Consider the following 22,241-nt stretch of genomic DNA (forward strand, 5'->3'; position numbering starts at 1 on the left):
GTCACTTGGTCTCTGCTCAAGCTGCTGAACCAGTATCCTCACCAGTATAATGACCAGGTCACGAGGAAGCTAGCCAGCATGTGGAGGGCAGAGGCCAGGCTGCAGGGGCCAAGGGTTAAGTAGTGGGAGGTGGTGGCGGGTGAGGTGGTGGTGGGAATAAATAATATTGCTCCAGCCTGAGCTGGAGAAGCTTACTTTATGATCATGTTGAGGACAGGAGTTCAGGACCAGCCTGGGCAAAACAGTGGACCCCATCTTAAAACAAATAAATAAATAAATTTAAAAAGAGACAATTTAGGTGTGTTTTTAATACTGCTGGGGCTCAGGCTTGGTGGCTCACGTCTGCAATCCCATCAGTTTGGGAGGCCAAGGTGGGTGGATCACTTGAAGTCAGGAGTTCAAGACCAGCCTGGCCAACAGGGCAAAACCTCTGTCTTTACTAAAAATATGAGAATTAGCTGGGCATGGTGGTGCATGCCTGTAGTCTCAGCTACTTGGGAGGCTGAGGCATGAGAGTTGCTTGAACCCAGGAGGCAGAGATTGCAGTGAGCCAAGATCGCGACACTGCGCTCCAGCCTAAGTGACAGAGTGAGACTCTGTCTCACAACAACCACAACAACAAATAAATACTGCTGCGAGGAGTCAGGGACAAGAGAAGGCAGAAGAGAGTCCGTGACACCGGAGAGAGGGGTCGCTGAGTGGGAGGGGTGTGGGCTCGGGGGGCAGGGCCAAGAGCTTGGGTTTGAATGGCCAGGACAGCAGCGGTCATCTAGGACGGCCCCAGGTGTCTTCTTGGCTCTTGCCTGGACCCTTTGCCTCTCAGCACCTCTGAGGCCTGAGCTGGACTTTCACCCCTCAGGATAGGGGTAAGAGGGTCTTTCCCTCTGGCACCTGCCATTCTGCCAGGCCTCTGCTAAGCATCCTGGCTGGGAAGCTGTCCCCTCAGGGAAGGGCATGAAAGCTCTTATCCCCAGGGGCTGCTGCCCACACCCAGCTTTTCTCTGTCACTGTGGTGCTGGGAACAAGTACTTTTCCCCTCACTAGAAATGTCACATCTAAAATTAAGGTGGTGTTGGCGTGCCTGCGGGGAGCAGAAGCTGGGGAGGTAAAGGCTGGAATGGTTAGCTCACAGGCAGGCCCGGCAGCCCCAGTCCCCCAGGAGTGGGTCTTGGTTGAGGAGATGGTTTGGCACCCCAGCTACCCCAAGCAGAAGGTCAGAGGTCTAGAGGCGGTGCCAGCCTGCTCCTGTCTTCCTTTGCTGTCCAGGGCCTGCCTTGAGGCAGGGGATCCACCAAGGTGAGACGGAGGATGAAGGGCCCAGAAGCAGTGAGGGGTGGCCCAGCCCCTCTCACCCCAACACATCTGAGAAAACCAGCCCACTGTGGACATATTTCACAGCCAGAATACCTGGGACATCTGAGATGGGTGGTCTGAAAGGCCACCCAGAGAGTCCAATGCACATGCTCTTCCCCCACCCTCGGGACTACGAGTTAGAGGGGGAGCCTGGGCCAGGCACACGTGAGTCTGAGCACCAGTTCTGCTACCTACTGCATACAGTCCTGTACCTCTGTACCTCAGTTTCCTCAGCTGTCAAATGGGGCAGTGAACAGTACCATCTGCCACCAGGCTGTTCTGAGGCAACCAGGAGCTGGCAGATGGGAAAGGGCTTGGCTCAGCCACCAGGGAGAGGGGCCAGCGACATGTAACCTTATTGACGTGGCCAGGCTGGGGTCAGATTGGGGACCCGTCACTTAGCTGGTGGTGGGCACGCTCTGAAAGCATTTGAGCCTCAAACTTCTCTACAAATAAGCTTTTGTAAGATTACCCATCTACCAGATTGCCCTGAGGACTGAAAAAAATATGTGTACATCTTGTACCTAGAACAAGGGGGTTGTCATGTGTCTGTCCCCAGAGGGCCCATGAGCTTGGACAGGTCTGGAAATGGGGCCTCCCAACACCCACTCTCTCTAGTGTCTCTGGGGGCTCTTCCTGCCCCAGAGCAACACAGCCTCAGGTTCCCTGGGGCTTCCAGTTGCCAGGTTGGACCTGCAGGGCCAGCACTGGGGTATCAGCACTTAGGCACAGTGGGCTGAGGCCAGAGGCAAGGTACCCCAGCGGTGGGCACCCCCAGGGCAGGGCAGTTCAGTGCCCACCCCTTGCCTGGCCTTGTCCAGTGAGCACTGGTCTGGGCCAGACCTTATGCTGGGTGCTGAGATGAGTCAGCTGAGGGTCCCTGCCAGGGGCATCTTGAGTTTGGCAGGGGAAGTGGGGAGGTGATACAGAACTGCAGGGACTCGGAGGAGATTCCTGCGGGAGGGGCTTCTCAGCTCCATCTTGAGGAGGAGAGTGGAGAATGAGGGGGAGCACTGCGTGAAATGGCACAGGTGAGATGCGGCGCCGGAGCCTCCTCGCTGGCGCGGGGGGCAGGAGGCAGGTGGGCGACACGCCTACAGTGCCACACGTGCCCTGGCAGTGGGCTTGTGAGGGGTGTGGGGGAGGCCTGCTGGGATGGATCCCTTGCCCACACTTCACACGGGGGAGTGAAAGAGCAGGGGCTGTGGAGTCAGGAAGCCACAGCCGGTGGCTAAGGGCCAGCTGCTCCCTCTCCCAGCCTGTGCCTCGCTCTCTTACCCCGTTACCTCCGGGCCTGTGAGGAGGCAGGGGGACAAGCATGGGCTGAGCTCCTGGCCACAGGGCTGCTTCCAGCACGCCTCCTTCTCATGGAAGGGCAAGTCTAGGGCTTGAGCAAAGTCCAGACGTAAGGCAGTAGGAAACTGAGATGGGGAAGGCTCCAAATTACACACAGGAAAAGGGAGAGAGTGCCAAAAACACCCTCCGACAACATCGCATTCCACCTGGATGCTTGACAAGTGGGGAAATCAGGGCCCATGCTGCCGTGGAGTGACTGTGGACTTGCAGCTTCAGTCCGTAGGCCTGGACTCAAGTCCTGGTCATCTGCCCCGGAGACAGTCCCTTCATTTCTTTGGGTCTCAGTTTCCACATCTGCAAAGTGAGACAGGGCATCACCCTGCCTCACCATCAGCCTGCCATTAGGATTGGCTGGGGTGAGTGCCTCATGGCAGGCTACTCACCGTTTAGCAAACGTGAGGATGTGCTGAGGACAGCGGACACGGTGGTGAGGAAGATGGTTGTGGTGGTGGTGGTGATGGTGATGACTGTGGAGGTGATGGTAGTGATGGATGTGGTGATGGTGGTGGAGACGGTGATGGGTGGTGATGGCGGTGATCATGGTGATAGTGTTTTCAGAGTGGTGGTGGTGATGGTGGTAGTGATGGTCATTGTGGTGCTGAAGGGTGGTGATAATGATGGTGGTGGTGGTAGTGATTGTCATTGTGGTGGTCACTGTGCTGGTGAAGGGTGATGGTGCTGATGGTGATTGTCACTGTGGTGGTGATGGTGATGGTCACTGTGATGGTGAAGTGTGGTGGTGCTGATGGTGATGGTCACTGTGGTGGTGATGGTGATGGTCACTGTGATGGTGAAGGGTGGTGGTGCTGATGGTGATGGTCACTGTGATGGTGAAGGGTGGTGGTGGTGGTGATGATGGTCACTGTGGTGGTGAAGGGTGGTGGTGGCGAAGGTGATGGTCACTGTGCTGGTGAAGGGTGGTGGTGATGGTCACTGTGGTGAAGGGTGGTGGTGATGGTGATGGTCACTGTGGTGAAGGGTGGTGGTGCTGATGGTGATTGTCACTGTGGTGGTGATGGTGATGGTCACTGTGATGGTGAAGTGTGGTGGTGCTGATGGTGATGGTCACTGTGGTGGTGATGGTGATGGTCACTGTGATGGTGAAGGGTGGTGGTGCTGATGGTGATGGTCACTGTGGTGGTGAAGGGTGGTGGTGGTGGTGGTGAAGGGTGGTGGTGGTGATGGTGATGGTCACTGTGGTGGTGAAGGGTGGTGGTCACTGTGGTGGTGAAGGTGATGGTCACTGTGGTGGTGATGGTGATGGTCACTGTGGTGGTGAAGGGTGGTGGTGGTGAAGGTGATGGTCACTGTGGTGAAGGGAGGTGGTGGTGAAGGGTGGTGGTGATGGTGATGGTCACTGTGGTGGTGATGATGATGGTCACTGTGGTGAAGGGTGGTGGTGCTGATGGTGATGGTCACTGTGGTGGTGGTGGCGATGGTGGCTGTGGTTATGTAGTAGTGATGGTCATCGTGGTGCTGAAGGTGGTGGTGGTGGTAATGATGGTGGTGATTGTGATGGTGAAGGCGGCAAACATTTACCATGCATTCACTAGGGAACCCACATCCTATTGAAGTGCTTTATCTGAATGATCCCAATTTAATGCTCACAACAACTCTTTGAGGCAGGCATTACCATCAGACTCATTTTATCTACGAGGAAACTAAAGTTACATTCCTTTCCAGGGTCACAGAGCTGGGAATTGGCAAAGCCAGGATACATCGAGCCCGTCTCACTCCAGCATGCATGCTCTTAACCCCTACGTTTAACTTCCTTGGTGACACATGAATATGGCACTAGCAAATCACTGCTTTCACTGGTTAAGGTCCCCCCAGCCCACTAAGAGGGGCAGAAAGAGCTCAGAACCTGGGACTCCGGATACTGAGGCCGAGTCCCCTGGAGGTCCTGGGGACCCTGGGTGCAGGGAAGGGTGCCCAAACCTGTGAGCTGCAGGATCTGGTCATCAAGGTGTGTCACAGCCTCGTCATGCATGACCTGGCCTCCGAGGACAAACTCCAGGCGTCCTTCCTCCAGGAGCTGGTGGACCTTGACATGGGAAGGCAGAGAGAAAAAAGCCGGTTACGGCTCCTGACTGTGGCTGGGTCTGTGTGGCACACGCCTACAGCGCCACACACGTGGCACCCTTGCTTCCTCTGCAGAAGCAGGGCACTGTCTGTCCTGGTCCACACTGTGTCCCCACCACCTAGAAATCATGCGGCCCCCAGGTGGCATTTGGGATATATTATATATTCATATATATAAGATTTTCTTAAGTCTTATGTTATTAAATAATTGTAAGCTTTATCAGAGTTTCAGGAATGGAACAAAGAGCTCCCGTATCCTCTCCCAAGGTTCGCTCATCACTACCATTTGTAACCGATTTGCTTCACTCCCCATCTCTACACACACACCGCCTTTGTCCCAAACCACCTAAAGTAAGTTAGCAGCAGCATGCCCTTGCCTCTCCACACCTCAGGATGTGTACACACAGCTGTTTATAGCTGTGCCTTTGGTTTGTTTCTTAAGGTGCATTACTTGTAGATCACTCACTCAACCAATATTAAGTGAACACCTAAATTCCTGCCTCGAGGGAGCCCAGCCCACACGTTTCCTGTTCAGGTCTTTCCTGGGCCATGCGGGCCATGCTTGTCTTTGAGGGCTAGGCGACAGACACTGGGTTTGGGAGAGTCCACCTAAAGAAGCATGGGCCGCCCACAGGACACCTGGAAAGGCCTGCCTCAAGTCAGGCATGCCTGGCCCAGAATCCCAGCTTACAAGCTATGTGACCACAGGCCAGTGGCCCCCTCTCTGAACCTGCAATGTCTCCTTAACTTGAGGTAACAACCCACTATCTGGCAGCAGCAAGTGACCACTGGATGTCTGACTCCTTCCTGTGACTCTGGCAGGACCTGGTGGACTCCCTGCTCTCCCTTCTTGGCTTCATTCCCTTGAGCAAGTTGACTGGCAGCTCTGAACTTTATGATCAGCAACTGCTCTGAAGGCAGGTGAACACCGGGAAGAAAACTAAGAGCCCCTGAGTATCGTCTTGGGTGCTCAGGCCAGGGCCTGATTCTTGGCATGACCTCTCTGCAACGAGGAGGTCACCTCCTCTTAATAGAAGTGGAATCTGAGGTTCGCAGGGGCTAGCCGTGTCCCCTGGTGCGGGGGCAGGATGGGACCCAGGTTGCCTCACTATGCAGTGGGGACTCTGACTCTCCATGCTGAAGCAATCTGCTGTCTGCCCTCAAACCACAGGGACCGCTGCACTGTCATCCAGGGTCACCAGACCTGGGGCCCAGAAGGCCAGGCAGATAATGCAAATGACAGAAGAGGGCTCCAGCTCAGGACGCCTGGGACGCCTGGTGTCAGGAGGCATCGCTGACTTAGCGCTAGCTGTCATGGAAGCGCATAGCTGGGTTGGCAGAGCTGGCCGTTTTTTCAAGAGTAGCCAGGAATTCAGTATTAAATTGAAATCAATCTCTTCCAGGCATGAAACTGACTGTAAACCTTGATCTAAACGAGGCTTGTTAACAGCCTGGCAGGGTTTTGGTCCCGTGGTTTACGCCAGCCTGACCCTGACCCTGGCCGTGGCTAGAACTGCCCCCTTGAGTTTTCTGCCTAGGTCTTTGCCAGGCCACCGGGCCAGCTGTGTCACTTGGTGGCGTCATTACCTGGCGTTTCTGCTGGTCCGAGGCGACGCCGTCCCACCACAGCCGGAAAAACTCCTGTTCCACGGCGATGAAGCGACGCTGTTGCCTGCGGGTCAGCTCTTCCACCACTGACGTGTAGACATTGGCGGCATATGCCTGCATGCTTTCCTGGGGAGGGGACAGCATCATGCCAACCCCGGTCCAACAAGACCAAATGTCCCTGGGGCCCCTGCCATTCGCCGGCGCATCTGCACAGAGTTGGGGGCTCTGCCCTTCCTTCCCTGCTCTCACCGAGCACACAGCTATCAGGCACCCGCTCTGCACCAGCCTCTCCCCACTGGATGGAATCGTGCTCTCCTGGGAGAGAGGGAGGGAAACAGACACCCTACATGGGCAGAGACACGTGCCTGCCCAGCCCAGGGGTCAGGGTCACCTTCCCAGAGGAGCAAGCAAGCTGCGCCCTGAGTGTGCAATTGGGAGGCTGCACAGGAAAGTCCTGGGGTCCAGCAGGGGTGTGGTCCAGTGACCCCAAAGGGGCCTGCTGGGGCTGAAATGATGAAAACTGGTGCTGAGAGGAGGAGCTCCCCAGGCTGTCCCTGGGGTCTAGTCGTCTGCCTCCCCTAGGCTGGGAGCGCTGAGGGCCAGAGCTGTATTGTGTTCCCATCCAAGTCCCCAGGGCCCCACACACAGGGGTGCCTGCACAGTGTGTCAGTGAATGGAAGGGGCACAGAACAGGGGTCAGGGGGCATGGGGGTTATTCCCGCGTGACCTTGGGCAAGGCACCAACCCTCAATGGGCCTCGGTTTCCTCCTCTGGAAACCAGCTGTAGTGGACATGCTTCCCCTACCCTTAAGCTGTCTCCATCTTTGGGTGGTTCACTCCCCACCCCAGGCTGCCACATGCTCCCTAGGACCGGACCTAACACTCAACATCAAACCCTCTTCCTGTAACTTTTGCTCTCTCTTTAAAATGTCGCCCCTCTCTTACTAATGTCCTCTGTGAAGGCATTATATCCAAATTCACAAAAGGTTTCTGTTCACTTATGTAGGTATTTCCTGTCTCACTCCACAATGCCCAGCCATCCACCCCAGAAACTCAAGAAAATCCAGGCTTTTCCCTCATTTTCTTTTCGCACTCATATCACACATTCATTCAACAAATATTCGCAGAGTACCTAGGCTGTCAGACCTGGTAAGGACAGATCAGTGAACAAAATGCACAGAGCCCCTGCCCTGTGGAGCTTCCATTCCAGGGGAAAAGAGTGAGCAACAAGGCAATAAGGCAAGCCTACGGAGAAAACCTACAGGACAGATGAGGAAGGGAACAGAGGTGTAGTCGGGGTTGCAGCGAAGGTCTCCTCAAAAAACTGACTTTCAAACAACCACCTGAAGGAAGGGAGGGACTGAGTCTGGCAGACACTGGGGAGGAACGCCTTTTGGGCAGGGCACAGCCAGTGCAGAGACCCTGAGGCAGGAGTAGTCTTGGAGGTGTAGGGAGTGAGGATAGAGACCAGCATGGCTGGGGAGGAGTGAGGTGGGGGCCAGACCCGCTCCCTTCAGAGTTGTGGGGAACAGCCAATCCCCATATGGCTCGGGCAGGCAGGGGCCACTGAGCATTTACACAGATGACAGAAATGGGAACCTCCCTTCCTCACATTCAGGACCACGATGAAAGCAGCATTGGTGGCTGGCTTCTGGCCACCTGGGGAACCCAAGGCTGCCCCAGATCAGACCAGTTCTTAAGTCTTGGCAGCCTGGCTGTGTTAGGAATCTGAAGCGTGCCACTCCTGGAGCACCCAGGCTCCCTGGATGTACCGTAGGGATTACTGTTCTCCCATTACAGATGGGGAAACTGAGGCTCAGGGAGCAAAGCCTCTCACCCAAGGTCCTGAGTAAAACCCGGAGGTGACCACAGGTCCACCTTCACCCCTGTCCTGGGTGGTGGAGGACGCTGAGCTGGTCTCCAATATTCAGCCCCGCCCTTTCCCAGCAAGCACCTGACATCCACCAGCTCTGAAGCCAGCCCCACCCTCTCCTGCTCCAGGCCTCCCTGAGAAATGGGTTACCGCTGTCAATCCCCACGCCCCTCCCCGGCCGGGAATGAAGGGGCCCATCCATTCTGCACCACTCTCAGAAGGGGAAATTGGGGTTCGGAGGCAGGAAGTGACCGGCCCGAAGTCAGTGACGCAACCAGTCAATAGCAGCGTGGGGTCCTGAACCCAGTGAGCCTCCTGCGCCGGCATCGGGTCCCGGGACGCAAACCCACGCTCGGATCCCGCGGGAAGAGGAAAGCTGCAGCGTCGGGGGCGTGCGGGGCGTCATCGGCACCTACCTGCACCGTGTAGACCCAGCCCACGTCCATGTGGCTGTGGGGCACCACGAAGGCCCGAATGGGGCCGGCGGACTGGACCCCCGGCGGTCGCAGCAGCAGCAGCGGCGCCAGCAACGGCAGCCAGCGCAGCAGCCCCATCCCTGCAGCCTGCGGGGAAGGTGCCGGGCCCACTTCCGGGTTCGCGGGGGGCGGGGCGGCCGCGCGGGCGGGGACGCCGCCCATTGGCTGCAGGCGGGGGCGGGGCACGTTGCCTGCCGGCCCGCTGGGCGCCCACCCCGGGGAGGCGCGGGAAGGGGGAGCTGGAGGCGCGGGGCCTGCGGCGGGCAGGGCGCCTGCTCTTCGCTGTTTAGCTCTCCATCCCGGTCTCCAGTGTTTTGGCCTTCCCTCCCTGTCGATCCTTTCAGCCCCATCCTCCCCAAGCCTGCTAAATCTCCCCCAACCAGAGGAGACCCCTCCTCGCCCAAAGCCCATGCTCTGGTGGTGCCTCTTTGCAGTACCTGCATCCCGCCCTCTGCACTCCGCTACGGGATTCAAAGGCTGCGGTGCAAAAATCAGCTCAGCATGGACTCTGGGAGGTCTGCCACCGGGAGCCTTCCCTGACCACCCTTTCCCTTTTCTCCCTCGCGTCGAAACCCCATCTGGGTGGCGCCATGAGGGGCTTGTTATGGGACTGTTTTCTTTCTTTTTTTGTTTTTTTTTGGACAGGGTGTCACTCTGTCTCCCAGGCCAGGGTGCAGTGGCCTGATCAGGGCTCACTGCAGTCTTGGCCTCCCGGGCTCAGGTGATCCTCCCACCTCAGCCTCCTGAGAAGCTGGAACCACAGGCGCATGCCACCAGTTAATGAAAAACAAAATTTTTTAGAGATGGCGGTCTCGCTATCTTGCCAGGCTGGTCCCAAACTCCTGGGCTCAAGGGATCCTCCTCCCTCGGCCTCCCAAAGTGCTGGGATTACAGGCATGAACCACAGAGCCCGGCTCGACTTTCTCCATTTTAAGGAGAACAGGCTTTTACAGATAGTACCTGACTTGTCCGAGATCACACAGTTAGTGGAGGAGCCAAGACAAACTTTCTGGGTTACTGGATGGTGACCTGGGGCATGGTGGGTAACCGCACTGAGCCTCAGTGAAATGGGGCAGATAGAAGCGCTGTGAACAAAGTGAGAATACACCCAGGCTGAGAGCGTGAGCACAGCACCTCTTGTCGCTCGGGGGAGGTGCAGTCACATTGATGCAGCCTGTTGGGGACTGTTGCCAGGAGCCAGCCTTGTCCACTACTCCCTGTTGAAAAAATGCACGCTCTCAATGAAGAGATATTCCAGACTTTGTGTGAACAACATGGCTGTTTATTCACCTGGGTGCAGGTGGGCTAAGGCCGAAAAGGGCGTTAGCAAAGGGCAGTGGGACAGGAGTTGGTTTTATAGGTTTGGGTAGTTTTTTCGGGGGGGGACAGGGGTGTTGCAGAGTAAGTTTAGTTACAGTGGTAGGGGGTAGGGGGAAGGAGTATACAAGTTCAGTTACAGTGGCAGGGTTGGGTGAGAGGTATTGACAGTATCGTAAGAACAGCTTAAGATGACAGGGTTGGGTGAGGGGCTTGTCCGGGGAAGCATTCAGGGACAATGGCGAATGCAGGCAGGGGGTGGTAGACTTCAGCCAGGGCAGGCAGGACTTCAGACTTTCCGCCTCCAGGGTTGCATATGGAGACCTTACACTCCCTGCCCCAGAAAGCAAGGGTCTGTGGCTTGGGGTTTACTGTCTGAGAACCACACAGCTGTGACCCTGTCTGGCATATTCTAGTGGGGCCAGAGCTGCAGCTCTGATCAAAAGTGCTGGTCCTCTTGCCCATTGGTTTAACAAATGGAACCTGAGAACGGGTTCTCCAGCAAGACTGCATCCTGCTTAAGTCCCATCCACCCCCTCGGAACCCCTGCATCCCCATGGCCTCAGGTCAGATGCTCTGAGCCTGATGTGGACAGTACTCACTAACACATGCCCCCACAGTCGGCCAGGCTCACAGCTGGACTCCACTGTCCAGCCTCTGCATCCAAGTGCGGCCACATGGCTGAGTGCTAGCCAATGAGATGGTGAGGGGGAGGCGCTGTGCTCCTCTTCCAGGCTGGCCCCTAACAACCTCCTGTGGGTGAGCCCTGCTCTCTTCCTCACCCACTGACCCAGTGGAGAGCACTCTGAGGACCACAGGGAGGTCAGAGCCACCAATGGAGGCTCTGAAGAACCACATGGAACGATGAGGAGCCCAAAGAGCTGCGACAAGAGGGAAAAATAAGCTATAATTGTGTTAAGCCACTGAGTTTATCTGATAGGACAGTGCCACAATCTTGGGCAGACTGTATTTGCCAAAGATGGCCTTCACACCATTACCCACCTCACGAGCTCTTTGTAGGATTTGGTTGATGGGGAAAACCGCACTCTGTAAAATGTCTCGAGAGGTTTATTCTAAGCCAAATGTGAGTGGCCATGGCCTGTGACACAGCCTCTGAAGGGCCTGAGAACAGGTGTCCAAGGTGGTTGGGTTATAGCTTAGTTTTATACATTTTACAGAAGTTACAGGCAAAGACATAAATCAGTACATGTAAAGTATACATTGGTTTGGCACAGAAAGGTGGGACACCTTGAAGTGGATGAGTGGTGCTTCCAGGTCATAGGTGGATTCAAAGACTTCCTGGTTGGCAATTGGTTAAGAGAGTTAAGCTTTACCTGAAGATTTGAAGTAGCCAGAAAGAAGTGCCTGAGTTAAGACAACAGGAATGTGGAAGCTAAGGTTCTTGTTACGTAGATGAAGTTTCCGCATAGCAGGCTTCAGAGAGAATAGATGTGCATGTCTCTTGGGACCTTAAAAGGTGTCAGAGTCTGGAAAAGAGCTAGTAAGGGAAGGAGATTCTCTACAGAATGCAAATTTCCCCCGCAAGAGACGGCTTTGCAAGTCCATTTCAAAATATGTCGAAGAAAATCTCTTTTGGGGTAGAATACTTTGATTTCCCTTGGGGCCTGCTCTGTGTCGTGTGATACTATACGGGGTCAGGTTGGAGCTGGGTCTCTTATTGCTACAAGGAGTGTTCCATCAGTCTCAGGAGCCTCTCTGTGTTAATGTGAATGCCGGTCAGTCGTGCTGAGACTTAAAGGGGGGAGTCTATGATGACGGATGTGTGAGCCCCACTTCCCATCATGGCCTGAACTCATTTTTTTGGGTTTCTTTGGAATCCCCTTGACCAACAGGGAGTCCATTCTATCAGTTGGGGCTTAGAATTTTGGTTTACAATATGATTTTGATATTCTTCTCATAGAGTCTATGTCTCTTCCCATTGAATCTTGTTTATATATTTGTTTTTTATTTTATTAATTTTTGTTTTCTTAGAGATAGAGTCTTACTCTGTTGCCCAGGCCAGAATACAGAGGTGGACTCCTAACTTACTTCAGCCTCAAACTCCTAGGCTCAGGTGATCCTCCTGTCTCAGCCTCTTGAGTAGCTATGACTATAGGTGTGTGCCATTATTCCTGACTAATTAAAACTTTTTTTTTTTTTAAAGATATAGTATCTTGTTATGTTGCCTAGGCTGATCTTGAACTCCTGAGCTCAAGGCATCCTCCCACCACCACCTCTCAAAGTGCTGAAATTATAGGTGTAACCAATTTTTCTTTTCTTTTTTGTAGACAGGATCTCTCCGTGTTATCTATGCTGGTCTCAAACTTCTAGTCTCAAGGGATCCTCCCAAAGTATTGGGATTACACGCATAAGCCACTGTGCCTAGCCCATGGGTGGGCTTCTGACACACTTGTTACAAAGAGAATGTAGTGAAAGTGGCATTGTGTGAGTTCCATGACATCCATGTTCGCTGGAGCACTCATGCATGGAGGCCTGATTTGCCCTGTCAGCAGTCCAACTGCCCTGAGGCCACCATGCTGTGAGGAAGCCCAACCAGCCCACATGGGGCAGACCACATGGAGCAGCTCAAGATCACCAAGTATTTCAGCACCAGTCCCCCATCTGACTACAACCGCATGTGAGATCTCATGTCATTTTCTCTGTATCACAGCTGTGTAGGTTTCATCTGTGTTTTCCTCAAGGCTCTTGCATGAGCTCCTGCTGCAGCTAGTCTCAGGCTTGTAGCTGATACAGTACAGTACTCAAACCCTCTCCTGGATTGCTCATTCAGATCCCTTTCACCATCAACTAGACCCATGCTGGACTAGATAGCTCACCTGGCGCGTTGCCCCAGATACTTGCCCCAACAAGGCTGAGCCCCTGGTGACCATTCCCTTCTTGAGCCACAGCTGACTACACTTGCCTATTTGCTGACTATATCAGGTGAAAGAGTCCTGAGATACCCATGTGGGTGCCACACAGTCTTGTCCGCTTCCATTGTGTGACAGCAACCCTACCTCCTCTGATGGTTCAGGTCAATTGCCCCTGCTCAATGGGTGACTTCCCCTGCCTACTTGTGTCTTGACCTGAGTAGCCTGGCCTGACTGGTGTCACTTGGTGGAAGCATCACCGCTTTGGAAACCAGAACCTCTGAACCTACAGAGTCTGCAGTTGTGTGGACAGGAAGAACAAATTCTCCAAGTAGGTCACTGAGAATGATGCTAAATTAGGCGATTCCTGCTTCCACTCTTTGGTTCTTAGGCCCAGGTATTTTACCCACTGGGCACACCGTGTACTGGACATGGACTTGGGGGTGCATATACACCCTGAAGGATGGTGCCCTGGCTTCACAGGTGGCAGCTCCAAGCTGGTCCTGTGGTTGAGTCTTCCACTGGCCACCCCATTCCCGCATCAGCCAGCAGCCTCTGGGTGGTACAGCACGTAACAGGACCACTAGACACCGAGGGTGTGCTCGCTGTCACACCTCTTTTGCTGTGAAGCGGAGCCCTTGGCCCACTTGCCAGTTCAGTAGTGAGTGCCTTGGAGGCAGGCCCTGCAGCCCAGCCCCAGCTGTTTTGGAAGACATCCTACTGCAACCTCAGGAAGGCCCATGAGGCAGCAATGCACAGTGAAGCCACTCTGGATTCTTCACCTGCAGACACTGGGATGACCACAAATGTCTGTTGCTGCTTTCAGCCACACTTCCTGAAAGATCTGGGTATTTTTCCCTAGGTGTCTGGTTACCTGAGTAATGAGCATCAGTCCCACTGGGGAAGGAGTAGGGGATTCCCATAGCCCCTTGTCATCGTGGTGCAGAGTCCTTCTTCCCAGGAACATGCTTTTCCCTTCAATGGATGGGATTTGAATTTGAAAACTGGCTCAGGTCTTGACACTGGGCAAGGGATCAGGATTTCTCTCTGGGGGGCTACCTGTAGCCTCTTCACCGTTCCTGCCTGGATTTGTCTGGAGAGGATGGGCCACGTGTCACCCATGTCAGCCATCCATCCATCTTGTCCCTAGCGTGCTGTTTTCTTTCCTTCCTTCTTTTTTAGAGATGGAGTTTCACTCGTTGCCCAGGCTGGAGTGCAATGGCATGATCTTGGCTCACTGCAACCTCCACATCCTGTGTTCAAGTGATTCTCTTACCTCAGCCTCCTGAGTAGCTGGGATTATGGGCGCCAGCCCCCATGGCCCAGCTATTTATTTATTTATTATTCTAATTCTTTTTAGTAGAGTTGGGGCTTCACCATATTGGCCAGGCTGGTCTTGAACTCCTGACCTCAGGTGATCCACCTATCTCAGCCTCCCAAAGTACTAGGATTACAGGCGGGAGCCACTGCACCCGGCCAGGTGCTATTGTCTACCAAGCGTCTCCATGGCTCGCCGTGGACCTCACTGTGTTCCGGCCTCGAGGCTTGTTACAATGATGGCACTGACCTTGATTCCGGTGGTTTGGTGCAGGCTCCCAGCCCCTTATTTCTGCATCCTCTTATTCCCAGCACTCTCAGCAAGCCTGGCTCTGGAACAGCACCTCCCACTGCGCACCCTGGCTTATGGTGGGCAACCCCAAGCTGCTTGGTGAAGTTGGCATCTGGGTCAGTGGAATGCCCTTGGTGCTGTCTTGTGGAATGCTGTCACCCGGTGGGTTTTCTGCCTCCTCTGGTCCATGCCCACTTCTGTCTTTTGATCCCTTCCACTATCATCTGCCACCTTTGTCCAAGTTTCAAGAGCCACTTCAGCAGTGCGTCAGCACTGTCTCCTACTGTTAAATACGGCATGACTGGTGTCTTAGTCAGCTCGGGCTGCCATAAGAAGAAACCAGACTGAGCAGCTTAAACAGCAGACTTTCATTTTCTCATGGTTTTGAAGGCTGGAAGTCCAAGATCAACGTACCAGCAGGATCAGTTTCTGGAGAGAGCTCTCTCCTTGGTTGTAGGTGGCTGTCTTCTCCCTGTGTCCTCACATAGCCTTTCCTCTGTGCATGTATGGGGGGGCGCGGAGTGGGAGGGAGGAGAGAGAGAGAGAGAGAGAGAGATATTTGGTATCTTTTCTAAGGATACCAGCCTTATCAGGTTAGGGTCTCACCCTGATGACCTCATTTCACCTTAATTACCTCCTTATAGACCATCTCCAAATACAGCCACATTGGGGGGTTAGAGCTTCCACCTATGAATTTTTTGGGGGATGTAATTGAATACATGACAACAAGAGAAGGCCCCCATTTCATGAGCTCCTCCTGCACTTGACCCAGTCCCAAGAGCACTGTCCTGCCTCTCACTGCGCCATGCCGGCTGGGCCCATAGCTCCTTCGGGGTACAGTTTTTTCCTCCCTGGCTGGCCCAGCATGTTGCCAGGTGACTGTGGTTGTGACTTAACCCGAGTGATGAATCTGGTGGCTGGCATGGGCTGTGGGTGGATTCCGAGGGCAGGATGTTTGGTCTTCCACGCTGAGGGCTGCGGTATCATCTTTAGCCAAGGAGAGGGTGTTATCCTCTGAGGGAGGACTTGGCCACTTCTGCAGGCCCCGGGAGTCCAGGGAAATTTGGGGAACTACAATTCGAGACTGTGTATTCACCCAGACATCCCATCGTGCTCTTCTTGAAGTCCCAGTCCTTTGTGATCAGGGCTGCAAGCTTGGCATCGCAGACCTGGCAGGGCTGGGGACCCAGCCTACTCTGCAGCTTCCCTCTTCATAACTAAGCCCTGGGCTGGTTCTTGCTTTATTTTTTTGAGACAGAGTTTTTGCTCTTGTCGCCCAGGCTGGAGTGCAGTGGCGTGATCTTGGCTCACTGCAACCTCCACCTCCTGGGTTCAAGCAATTCTCCTGCCTCAGCCTCCCAAGTAGCTGGGATCATAGGCGCCTGCCACCACACCTGGCTGACTTTTGTATTTTTAGTAGAGATGAAATTTCACCGTGTTGGCCAGGCTGGTCTCGAACTCCTGACCTCAGGTGATCTGCCCTCCTCGGCCTCCCAAAGTCCTGGGATTCCAGGCATGAGCCACCGCACCTGGCCTGGTTCTTGCTTTTTTTCTACCCTCCAGCTGCCAAGAAGAACATTTCTGTGCTGCTGTGAATGTAGAGAACCTTCATTCCGACCTTCATGCTCGGCCTCCCCCCTCAGCCTCCCTATCTTTCTCCATGGCAGTGACAGCTGCAAGCAAGAGCCCTAAACATCCATGGTCACTGTTGTCACTATTTCTGCCTCTGCCTCAAAAGCCAGAAAGACACAGTGCCTCTTCCACCAAATTCCCTCCCAGCAGCACAAATCCGGGTTCACTGCCAGTGGAAATTTCATAGCTGGACGGCTGCCGCGTGCCGGTGGGACAATTTACGCCCCTCCTCCCCTGCGAGAGGCCTCATCGCCACGCAGCCGGTAGATGACCCAACTCCAAAACCCATTTCAGAGGCGACTCTTCCAGAACACCCTTGGGGAAACAGACCAGGAGACAGGTATGTGCAGATGGGAGGTTTCGCAGGGAGGCTCTCAGGATCGCCGGGAGGGGTCGTGCGGCAGGCAGTCCTGGCAGGAGACATCGACCTCTAAGACAGAGCGCAAGTCTCAGCTGACCCTCCAGGGATCGGAGATGGCTCTTCTGAGCTGCCCAAATCACAAACAAGCCTGGCCTTTATTCCCTGCGAAGGCCAGTCACTGAGTGTGGGCTGTCCCAGGGAAACTATTTTTTAGTGTAAGTGTGACCTTGGCTGAGCCTCTGCAGCAGAAGACAGGCGGTGAGGAGGGACCCATCTGAGCTGTCAGCCGCCACCCCTCCCAGCCACCGGGGATGAGGATTCTGCCTGTCAGTCTCACGCTCGCCTATGAGAGGCAGGTGATGGGGGCAGGGGGAATACTTAGATTGGTGGCTCTCCCATGGTTAGAGTGGGGAAAGGGAGTTTCCCCCAAAAGGGGAGATACTTTTCTGGTAAGAGAAAATAACAAATGTCTACTAACATTAAAATAGAAAGCAATAATGAACTATACAAAGATCTGATTATTTTAGTGAGGCCCTGAAGGGTACGTTGGCAACCTCTGGGTTCAGGGTGTGAACTCGTTCTTTTAGGTAAAATTGTCCCGGTGTTCCAGGGTTGCCTGTCTTGCTTTCTCTGACAAGAAATAAGAAATATTTACTGAGCACCTACTATATTTTAAGCATTGTTATAGGTGAGCAAAATATATGCTATGCGGGTAATGGTAAGTGCTAACACATTTAGAAGATAGGCAGTTGTCTTTGTTCACTTTGCATTGCTGTAAAGGAATACCTGAGGCTAGCTAATTTATAAAGAAAAGAGGTTTATTAGGCTCACCGTTCTGCAGGCCACATAAGAAGTGTGGTACTAGCACCTGCTGTGGTTGAGGACCTCAGGAAGCTTCCAGTCATGGTGGAAGGCAAAGGGGACCCAGTGTGTCACATGGCGAGAGAGGGGGCAGGAGAGAAGGAGCTAAGCGAGGTGGCTTGTGCCTGTAATCCTAGTACTTTGGGAGGCTGAAACGGGAAGATCACCTGAGCTCAAGAGTTTGAGACCACCCTGGGCCACATGATGACATTCTGTCTACATAATTTTTTTTTTTAAAGAGCTGGATGTGGTGGCAGGTGCCTGTGGTCCAAGATACTCAGGAGGCTGAGGTGGGAGCATGGCTTGACACCAAGAAGTCCAGCCTGCGGTAAGCTGTGATTGAATCACTGCATTCCAGCTTGGACGACAGAGTAAGGCCCTATCTCAAGAAAAAAAAAGAGACAGTGAGAGAGAGAGTGAGAGGTAGGGAAGGAAGGTGTCAGGCTTAAAAAAAAGAAAAGAAAAAGATCTCGTGGGTGAACTAACAGAGTGAGAATTCACTCACTGCAATGGGGATGGCAGCAAGCCATTCATGAGGGGTCTGCCCTCATCATCCAAACACCTCCCCATTTCCCACATTAGGGATCAAATTTCTCCCTCCCCTCCCCTTACTTCCTCTCCCTTCCCCTCCCCTCCCCCCTCCCCTCCTGCCCTCCCCCCTCCCCCCTCCCCTCCTCCTCTCCCCTCCCCTACCCTCTCCTCTTCCCCTCCTCCCTTCTCCTCCCCTCCCGTCCCATCTCCTCCCTTTCCCTCCTTCCTTCCTTTTTCTCTCTCTTTTTCTTTTCTTTCTTTTGACAGAGTCTTGTAACCTCTGTCTCCCAGGTTCAAGTGATTCACCTGCCTCAGTCTCCCGAATAGCTGAGACTACAGATGTGCACCACCATGCCCAGCTAATTTTTGTATTTTTGGCAGAGCGGGGTTTCACCGTTTTGGCCAGTCTGGTCTCAAACTCCTGGCCTCAGGTGATCCACCCACCTTGGCCTTCCAAAGTGCAGGGATTACAGGTGTGAACCAGCACGGCCTGTAATCCCTGACGGGGATCACATTTCAACATGAGATTTGGAGAGGACAAATATCCAAACTCCATCAGGAGATAGGGTAGGGGGGTACAGTTTTAAATTGGGTACAATTTAAAGGGGTGCAGTTTTTATTTTTAAATTGAGAAAGCGACATCTGAGCAGGAAGTGGGGGAGAGGGCGGAGTGAATGTCTGGGGACCAACCTTACTGGGCTGTGGTCACTGCAAGTGCAAAGGCCCTGAGGCAGCACCGTGCCTGGTAAGCTCAAGCCAGGCAAGAGCCAGTTCCCTCCTTTCCTGTAGTTGGAATGGAGGGAACCAGGGGAAGAACAACAGGAGTGGGGGGCAGTGGGCAGATAGGGGGCTTGGTGGGACTTTGGCTCTTACTCCGAAGGAAGTGGGAGCCATTGCAGGATTTGGAGCAAAGAGTGAGGTGAGCTGACGTATGTTGTAAAAGGATCCCTCTGACTGCTGTGCTGCTGGGTGGAGAACACCCCAGACCCGGACGGGCAGAAGTGGGGAGATCAGGTAGGAGGCAGATGCAATAGTCCAGGTGAGACATGGTGGTGGCTGGGACCTGGGAATAGCAGTGGAGGTGGGGACGTGGTCGGGCTTGACTGTTTTGCAGGCAGAGCTGACGGAATCTGCTGATGAATCTGATGTCTGTTTGAGCGGGGGGAGTCAGGGATGATGATGTGGTCTAGGTATGGTGCGCACAGCCCACGATGATGCCAAGCGCTTACTTCACGTCTCCCTGGTCTCCTCTAATGGCTGGTCGGAGTTGGTTTTTTTTCCCTCCTCAACTGTTTTCTTACTGTACCAGCCGTGAGAGACAGAGTGTCCGTCCTGGCCTTGGGGACACACCCTTCTGTGACTGGGGGTGGGGGAGAGAATTTCTCACTGCAGTGAGGTGGGGGGAGTCTCCTGGGTGGGGGGAAGAGTCTGGGCAGCTTCCATGACAATCTCAGATGAAAGTTCAGCTTCACTTCACGCAGGGTGGCATTTCACTGCAGGGACAGACTACAGCCTAGAAACATTTCTTTCTAAGAACAGGCTCTGGCGTGCCCAGCCCGAAGAGGCTATTTTAGGTTTTGGGTTCTGTTACTTTGGTTACTAGTAGCAAATTGTTGTCAGAAAAAAAGCTGGTGCCAAATGTGTATCCCCCCACCCCCTACTCTGATGAGACGTACTGCAAAATGCTTCCCATTTGAATCAAAGCTCTGTCATGAAACACACGGGGTGCCAGAGGGGCCTGTGCAGCTACAGGGACAGTCTCAGGTCATGCCAGCATTCTCTGGCACTGACGCTCCTTGAAGCGGCCACCACTGTCCTCGTGAACTGTAGAGCGTACCAGACTTACCCCAGGTGACTCAGAAGGAGCAACAGCCTGACCTCTACAGGTGCGAGAGTTTGCGATAGGGACCCACCAGCGCCGTCTCCCGTTCAGTCTGGACCCTGTGACATCAGCACTCTTCATCCTAGTTGGGACAGTTCTGGGGGACTTGCTCTTGCTTTAATGGGCAAACCGCTTGGGACTATGCCCAGGGCTGAGTGGTCCTCCCGATCAGCAGCGTGGAGCCTTGTGTACTCCTGCCCCCAAGCCTCCCATAGATACCCAGTGTCTCCCTCAGGAAGCCTCGCCCTCAGCCTGCATTGCAGACAGTTCAGGGTTGAGCCCCAGCTTGCTTTTCTGGCCCTGCCTTCCAGATGCTTCTACCACATTCCTTCCAGCAACTGCAGCCGGCCCGGCTCCCCATCCTCACTGTCCCCTCCTCTGTGTGTCTCTTGTGCCTGGAATGAGTGCACTTCCTTTGGCCACCACCCTTGCCTGGCTGGATCCTTCAAGTCCCTGGCCACCCAAGCCTTTTGCACGTGCTGAGCCTCCTGCCTGGAAGCACTTCCTCCTCCCTTCGCGTGGTGAACTGCTATTCCTCCTTTGTGTCTTGCACATGGAAGGCCAAAGACAGCATCCATGAAACCCCCTCTCAGTAGCATTGATTGTTCTACAGAATTCCAAAGCAACCTGTGCGTTTGGTTAACATCTTCCTCACCCACTAAACCATACACTCCACGAGGCTTCGTTTTGTTCACTACCGGATTTGGCACCTGGGAGAAGGGAGGGGCTGCCTACCTTTTGTTGGAAGAACAAATGAATTGATTATTACCTGCCTTCCTGTCTCCCTTGCACACTCAAGGAAACGGGCCACGCCCTGGTACAGTGCAAAAGCTCAGCTGAGGGCTTGTCCCACCTCCACAGCTCACCTGCTGTGAGCGGCCGGGCCGGGCCGATGCATCCCAGGGCTCCCAGCAGCCTGACCCGGAGCATCCAGGCTCTAACCTTTAAAATGGGGATATTTATGTCTATTCATAGGGTTGTTGTAAATATGAAACTAGGTCATGTCAAGTGACTGTCCAGGACCTGACCCAGGTTCACCCCATCTCAGGCTGTAAGGATGCCCGTGGAGCCTCTATTTATCAGGAGAACCCGCTATGCCCTGATGCTGTGCCAGGCACAGGGCTGAGGGCAGAGAGAACAGGGTGTGATGCTGCTGCAAGATGCCCTTGTGTTGGAAGACAGGCACTGCCCTGGGCAGAGGCTGCTCTGGGGCTTTCAGGGCTCCTGGGAGAATCTGGAGGACTTCCTGGAGGAGGAGGTAAAGAAGCTGGACTTTCAAGGCCAAGGTCAGAAGCTTAGAAGGCAGAGGAACTGGAGTGACCCCACATGCTAGGTGAGGTGTAGAGGGGCTAGGGTGCCGCTCAGGGGCCTAGAGCTGGGCCAAGGTGCGGCCAGGTGGCCTGACCTTCTGCCTGGGGCCTGCGGCACTCTTTCCTTCCCTCTACTTTCCTTCTTCTGCTCCCTGGAGAGTCCCTCCTTAGCCATCCCAGCTTCTCTCCCTTCTTGAGAGGGGAGGGGAGGAGAAGGAGGAGTGGGGGGATTAACGTGTGCCCCTGTGGTTCTCTACTTGCACTTTGTGCACACTGGCATCCTGGGGTGCTGTGCTCATTTAGGGTGAGGCAGCTGAGACCCCAGGAGGGCCAGCGGCCCCTGGTGCCTCGGGATCACCCGGGGAGCAGGCGCCCTCACGCTGTCTCCTCTGTCCCTGGACGGGCTTCTCTAGCCCTGACCCTTCCCGCGGGACGTCCAGCCTCCTCCTCTCGGAGTGGCCGATTGCTCTCCCTCCTTCCTCTGCTGCACGTGGAAGGTCGGAAAGCGCGCCCGTGAAGCTGCCGCCCCTCCTCATGGCATTGATTGCTGTCCCCTTAGGATCCCGGGGGCGCGGGTGGGCAGCGACCCCGGCTCCCAGAAGGGCGGGCCTGGTGAAGGGCAGGACGCAAAGGGGCTCAGGCCAGAATCCGAGCCTGGAGCGGAGCCCCGCTTTGGCCGCTTACTCTGGCTGAGTCCCTTCCCCTTGTCGTGTCTCAGTTTCTCCTGGATAAAATGGGCATCGCTGTGAGGCAGGCGGCCCTCGCGCGGTGACGGCTGGCAGAGGCGGCCGCCGCGGGACCAGTGGGTGGGGTAGAAAGGGACGCTTCGGTCCGCGGCGACAGCCCCAGCGCCCGCACTCACACCCCGCCCCGCGCCCGCGCCCCACGCCTCCCACCCGGCACCCTGCCACGCGCCCCGGGATCCACGCCGTGCGATCCGCGTCCCGGGATCCTCGCCCCGCGCCCATCCTCGGCGCCCGCAGCCGCACCCCGCGCCCCGCACCCGCGCTCCGGGCGGAGCCTCCTGGGCGCGCCTCCCCCCCCCCCCGCCCGCCCGCGCAGGGAGCCGAGCCCGGAGGAGGCGGAGGAGGAGCGGCCGCCGCGCCCGGCCCCCCGCAGC

At 54.9% G+C, this 22,241-nt stretch overlaps 1 protein-coding gene across 1 annotated transcript in view; it reads right to left on the reverse strand.

Annotated features, from left to right (window-relative positions):
- Positions 1–8,863, reverse strand: part of MAN2B2 (mannosidase alpha class 2B member 2) — a 47,817-nt gene extending 38,954 nt beyond the window's left edge. Inside the window, exons 1-3 of the mRNA XM_032254144.1 lie at positions 8,689–8,863; positions 6,379–6,525; positions 4,648–4,753 (exon numbers count right to left, since the gene is read on the reverse strand). Of these exons, the coding sequence (XP_032110035.1) occupies positions 4,648–4,753; positions 6,379–6,525; positions 8,689–8,826 (391 nt within the window). The 5' untranslated portion in view covers positions 8,827–8,863. The remainder of the gene's footprint in view (positions 1–4,647; positions 4,754–6,378; positions 6,526–8,688) is intronic.
- Positions 8,864–22,241: the final 13,378 nt, after the last annotated feature.

The sequence above is a fragment of the Sapajus apella genome, unplaced genomic scaffold (assembly GCF_009761245.1).
Source record: "Sapajus apella isolate SASKATOON/1434 unplaced genomic scaffold, GSC_monkey_1.0 scaffold85, whole genome shotgun sequence".
Classification (NCBI taxonomy): Eukaryota; Metazoa; Chordata; class Mammalia; order Primates; family Cebidae; genus Sapajus; species Sapajus apella.